At 34.3% G+C, this 6,301-nt stretch overlaps 1 protein-coding gene across 1 annotated transcript; it reads left to right on the forward strand.

Annotated features, from left to right (window-relative positions):
- The first annotated feature begins 1,614 nt into the window (after positions 1-1,614).
- Positions 1,615-4,249, forward strand: LOC134534062 (nucleoporin NDC1). Its single transcript, XM_063372050.1, has one exon. The coding sequence runs from the start codon at positions 1,841-1,843 to the stop codon at positions 3,554-3,556; it is 1,716 nt and encodes a 571-aa protein (XP_063228120.1). The 5' UTR covers positions 1,615-1,840; the 3' UTR covers positions 3,557-4,249.
- The last annotated feature ends 2,052 nt before the right edge of the window (positions 4,250-6,301 follow it).

Below are 6,301 nucleotides of genomic sequence, written 5' to 3' on the forward strand. Positions count from 1 at the left end.
CGCTACGGAAGTCGGTTATACATTCAAATGAACCGTACCACTTTTACTTTTCTAATAGGAGTGGAGAATTTGAATTTCGCGGGGGTTCTTCAGGCTGAGCTGCTAGAATCGTTGCAGTCGAGTGTCACCAGCATACAAACATGTAAAAAAGTCCTGAGTTTCCTATATTGTCCATCTACAATATTTGGTTACAGTGTGCGCAATATCTACAGATTGTTTGGTGGGCTGGGTGGGGGTGGAAAGGGGATATGGAAAAAAACTTAATGGAAAATACAATGGTACACAGCAATGCTATAGATACCTGTATGTATTTCGTACATATTGTATAAGTGATTGTATAAATATTTTCACACAAAAAAACCAGAGGGCTAGGAAAACAATTTTTTTTGTAAATATGGAAAATAAAACTGAAATTCAAGGGCTGAAGTTAAATTTGACATTTAAATGATCTGGGGCAGTATTAAAGTATGTTCAAGTGCAACCATCGGTGGCAATGCCGAAGTTGCACATTTCTGTATTTAAGTGTTAATGTGTTCATATGTCAGTGATGATGAAATATGTACCTAATGGAAAACAATTTATTTAAAATTTATGGCACCCAGTTTTTCTGAAAAGTACCTACTAAAAAATTAAACATAATTTTCATTGTAATTAATCAAGTCCGTTTTGAGGAAAACTGTCTTTCAAAACTAATTTAAACAATTTACTACAAGACAGCTGTTGACCACAATGGCTATGTCACCAGGTGCTTTCTGACAGCTGCAATGAGCGGGTTTCGACTACTACCCAGTGCTGTATGGCGTCAAGTTTATAAGAAAGCAAAATATTCTGGTGGCTGTCTGGGCCAGTGATTACAGTGCCTCGTGGACCACCATAAGATGACGTGGGTTTTCCTAGCTCATTAGTTCAAACGCATCATATGCAGAACAACGTGCTCTTTGTATCTTACGATCTTGAATTTTACACATTGCGAAAACAACTATTTGATAGTAAAGACTATCTAGGTTGGAGATTTCGTTAGAAACCAAATTTGTTTATTAAATGTGGTCACTGATAGTTCTTTGGAGGTTTAATAATATGCAAATGTATCTTCTATTAGCTGTACTGTCCAAGCGAAATGAAAGACTACTATACTATATCTACTACTAAGAAATTATTGAAGAAATAATTACAGTTAGGTTTAGTCCTAGGCATGTTTCGAGTCCAGGCTTGGCTTTATGTATCTACGATAAAAATGCATTCGTGCACAAAAATTTAATTCTGAGGCCATTGCATTAAATCGTCTGTGTGGGGCTGGCAATAGATGTTGTTTCAACTGAATTGCAAACAATTATTTAGAGACTTTGAAAATGGAAGTTATCAATTTAAATTTGTACTAACACTTTTTCTGTTTCTGTTGAATTTAAGTTTTGTTGATAAAATTGAGCTTTTTTTTTAAGTGTTAAAAAATAGATTAGTTGCTTAAATATATTATCTTTATTATATGTAGTATCAAGATGCCTTCGTTTTAATATTTTTATTTAAAAAATAAAAAATAAAATTAAAAATTATTAAGCAGTTGTAGGGAAAATGTTTTTTTCGCGATTGACTAAAATAGTTTCCCGTTTTGGGAACAACCAATCAGAGCACAGGGTTTTGTTATATTCAAAACGGAGCGACGAAGAATGTAGGATTAACAAAATATTTGATGCAACCGTTATTGTTTTATATTCAGTGGAGGTTGGATGAAAACGATTAATTTTATTGCAGAACTGTTGTGACAACGAAAGAAAACGTATGTTACTATTGTGGTCGAAGAATTCTGTTAACTACTGCATTTGTTTTGTTGATTATTTTCAGCATGGAACGGTGTAAAACGTCGGCTAGTATTTTTAAGAAAAGAGTTTTCTACTCATCTTTAAGCGTGTCTGTTTTACAGTTGTGTTTTTTATTTGTATTGCTATGTTTAACACATTTTGATCCGTGGAATCCTTTAGAGTGGTTAACCTCCGCTTTGGTTAAGTTTGTCTCTCTTAGGATTTGGGGCTGTTTCGCCGGAATTGTCTGCGTTACAGCGGTTCAGTGTTATTCATACTCCAAAAACTTTGTTAATGAAAGCAAATTTGCTGTTAATCGGTTTGCTCAGTTGAGAACGTTTTTTTCGCTTAATTATTGGCTACTGTTAAATTTGCATATGGTTGTGTGGGGAATTATGAGTTGGATGATTATGGAACTCTTTGAAAAAAATTTAATTGATGCGGAGGACAAATGTTTAAGTGAAAATCGTGTTGTTTTGCTGGCCAGTGGTGTTTGGTTTGGAGGATATTTTCTTATATTTGACTGCAGAAATGTTCAGAAGCCAACCCCTAGGTATCTTCAGTTTCCTGTCATTCACCAACTGAAGTTCTTACAAGTGAAAATGTCTCTGTTCCCATTATTTCAACGATCTGTGGTGGATGCTGTTTCTCTAACATTAGTTTTTTTTGCGTTCTATATATGGAAAGGAAACACACTTCGAGAAATTGTGTATGAATATGGCCTTGCTAACAATGAATGGTGTAAGGATACATCGTACAGTGTCTTGTCTATTAGCACAATTCTCTTGACTTGGTTTTTTTCAAGCATTTACTTCTACACTGTTTACATAATGAAACTACTTTTTAGGGTTTTTTTGACAGAACACCATAAATTCCCAGTCACTGCTCCATTTAGCAGTGGTTCGTTGTTAACCATTCATGAAGCATTGTTGTCCAGCAACCCTGTGATCATGCAGCTGGGATATTTGGATCTAAGAGTGTTAGCTGAAAAAGACCTCTCCAGACGGAGTGAGTTATTTACACTCAGTCATTTGGGAGGGCATCCCCACAATTGGAATGCGGTTGTAGAAACAGCCTTGAAGATGATCTGTGAATTCACAGGCAGATTGAGGATGGCTGTGAGCGATGAACCAAAATTGGTTGCATCTGCTTGCAAGACTGAATTGAAAGAAAATAATACCAAGTTGGAGGTGGGCTCACCATATAGATATACTTTGCGTAGTTTAGTAACCAGTGGTAGTGAACCTACTACCCTAAACCCCATCAACATGACAGTTCTAGCTCCTGTCCCTGAGGATACATTATTGGATATTGTTGCTCGGCACGTCAAGGGAGCATTCACTCAACTGTTGGAGAAACCAGTAATTTGTTATTTCTTTGGAGACCGCATGGAGTTAAATGTACATCATGTGCTGTCGCACGCTCAGCCAGTTATGTGGGCTGCTGATGGCCTGTCTTTGCTGGCAGCAAGCTCAATAGTGACGGATAAGTATGGTGTTGCCTTGAAGGACTTGCCAGCACTTATTACTGCTCTTTTGGACCTGAAGCAAGTGCTGGACAGGTTACACAAGATGAGCACATTCAAGAAGGAGTTGAGAAGTTACCAAGAAGATGTGAAGATGAGACTTTCGCTCCAGGCTTTGGTGAAACGTAGCCTGTATAGGATAACCATTGCATTTCAGCACCACATTAATGAACTTCCATTGTCAAGTGGTGTAAAGGGCCAATTGAAACCCTTCATCCTCTTCAAGGAAGGTTGAACTAATACACAATTTAATAAACTGTTGTAGTTTTCAAGTTCTTTGTTCTTCAGAATAGGGACACATGTTGCCTTTGTCCTGCAAATCAAGTGTGACAGACTTGTTAATCTGACAATTTGGTGGACTAATAATATTTGATTCTGACACAAGAATATATTTGTTATAAACATGACTGCACAAAGTGTTTAGTAAGGCTTATGTAAATTAAGTTCTGACCATTTATTTAATTAGTCCAGATCAATAGAGTTGGTTTTCATAACATTGTGGTAATTAGTTTGCTATAAAGCAGGTCAGTCACGGTATGAGGTGATGCAACTGTGGGTCATAGGGTATTCCTTATTTTTTAATTAAAGTTGTGTATGATTGTGTAAAAACTCAAATTTACTGGCCATAGTTGTTACACAAGTGTTAAGGATTATATGTGAATTCCTGACATAAAGGGGCTGTGTTATCCTATTCATTTTGAGAGTGTAATTAGTGCCATTTGTGTTGTGAAATATCTGCAAAGTTGCAGTTTTTAAAATAGTACTGCATCTGTTTTTATAGTGCTTATTTTTTTTTTGTCTGAGATACTGTATTGAGGTGAATTTTAAGATGCAAATTTTTCTAGTGTAACATGGCAAATGACTTAATGCATGGTTAAGTTTTCACATTGGAAATATAGTAATTTAATAAGATTTGTAAAAAAATATTGATTTTCTTTTAGTGAAAAAATTGTAAGTAGAGAGGTATTGTCTATTATGTTTTCTTAGTAATTGATACAATTTTATTCATAGAATTGTTTATGTACTATTATAATTTTGGTCAAAACAAAGGATCATAAAAAACCATTGAAAAAAAAACACATTTTAATTAATTTCACTCTACAAAATTGAAACTAAAAGGTTACTAAGTTGTCATATTTATAAATATGGTTGACTTCACTTATGACAGTGTAGTTGCAGGAAACCACTGTGAATGAAGCTTAAATGAATGAATCACAGTGACCCTTGCTAACAGCATTATAGTATTTGGTGAATGACATTTGACCTATGCTAACCAACAGTGTTCATGCATATTTTAGGATACAGGTGAAATACTAACAGAATGCTCGGTCAGTTCTGAAATCTAGACCTATCAGTTTTACACAACAACCACCACAGGCGAATCTGTAATGCCCCGATTGGCAAAAACCAGAAAAACTAGGATTATATTGAGTATGTCATCTAGAAAAGTCAGGGTACTCTAATTTCCAAGGTTTATAGCGTTCAATGTGAAAGTTTTAATTGATAATATTCTAATGGCAGTTTTTACTTCACAATACAAAGTGGTAATTTTCATAAGAACCTAATGTACCACAAGGTTTGCTCTTGGATATTGTTTACAAATTGTCGTACATTTTCTTTGGAAACTAAATTAAACTAATAATAAATTTTGAATTAAGGAAAATATGTTTATTTTTGATGTAGCAGAATACGGTTAAAAACTGGAAATACAGTCTGAGAGTTAATCTGCAAAAAAAAAAATATATATATATTTATTTTAAAATGAGTGTTTCATAAAATTTGTGTAACAAATGCCTGTGATTGTTACCAAATTATGTCCTTAAAGTATGTAAGGGTAATATTGTGTTTTATAGTGAATTCTTTAATTTATTTAATTTATTGCATCTGCTTGTACAGTAAGTAACTGCTCCTTTGGAAGGCCTTATTCTTATGAAACAACTGGTGTCTTGCAGGATTCACAATCGGTAAAAGCAGATTATTAATAGAAAAGTGGTGTTTATTGTTTTAGAACCTGACACTGCAATGTAATGATTGTAAAACCTTTAAAAACTAAATGTTATCGACATTATCACCTTGTGAACTTTGTAATTTTATATCTGGAATACATAATGGCTAATGGGATGTGTTAACTTTTTAATTCAAATGTTTGTAACACCATGTAGTATAAATGTATAATGTCATATGTTGAAAGTGCTTGAAGTAAAGTTCCTTTTTAAAAGTAGCATTTAACATTATTTGAAAGTTTTTTTTTATGAATTCATTTATTTTTAATTCTATTTTCATTCTACTTTATTTAGTTTGCTTTCAGTAGTGCCATTGCAAGGCATGTTTTGTATGGAAAAAACCGTAGGTGTGCTGGAGGAAATAATTTTTGTACCTAAATGATTGGACTTATTGCATGAACATATGGATCAAAAATATATTCAGTAATGGATTTCACTAGATCTTAATTTTTCCATTCCTTCAACCAGTCAATGTTGCACATTTGCACAAAACCAACTATGCACAGAACTGTTTAAGCTAATCACTGAGTATCCCTTCCCCTTTTCAGACAATTTTAATGGGCTCTCAACCTTGTTTAAAGACTTAAAATTTCTATTTTATGTTCAATAGAGAATATGATGTATGTACCATGTGAAACAAGCATGTTGTGCTCTTGAACGACCAGTCTGGTACACGTCTGTTGTTGCTGTGAGCAGGTACATTCCGTCTGCTCCATTATCTCTTCCCCCTTTATCTTTAATGAACCTGAGAGAGGGAGATGCTACTATCATACATCATTCAGGGTGTCTACTGACCCTGGAAAAATCAGGGAATTTTTTTTTGGTAGGTTGTAGTTGGCAATACTTTTTTTGTTTATTGATCAGCTTGCATTGATGTAGCATCAAGTGTATCCCCTCCCATTTTTATTTTTGAATGGGTAAAATAACGAACAGTTCCCACGTCCATTTTCTTTTATTTACAATCGGATTCGGAAGTG

Source organism: Bacillus rossius, chromosome 7, assembly GCF_032445375.1.
Source record: "Bacillus rossius redtenbacheri isolate Brsri chromosome 7, Brsri_v3, whole genome shotgun sequence".
In the NCBI taxonomy this organism is placed as follows: domain Eukaryota; kingdom Metazoa; phylum Arthropoda; class Insecta; order Phasmatodea; family Bacillidae; genus Bacillus; species Bacillus rossius.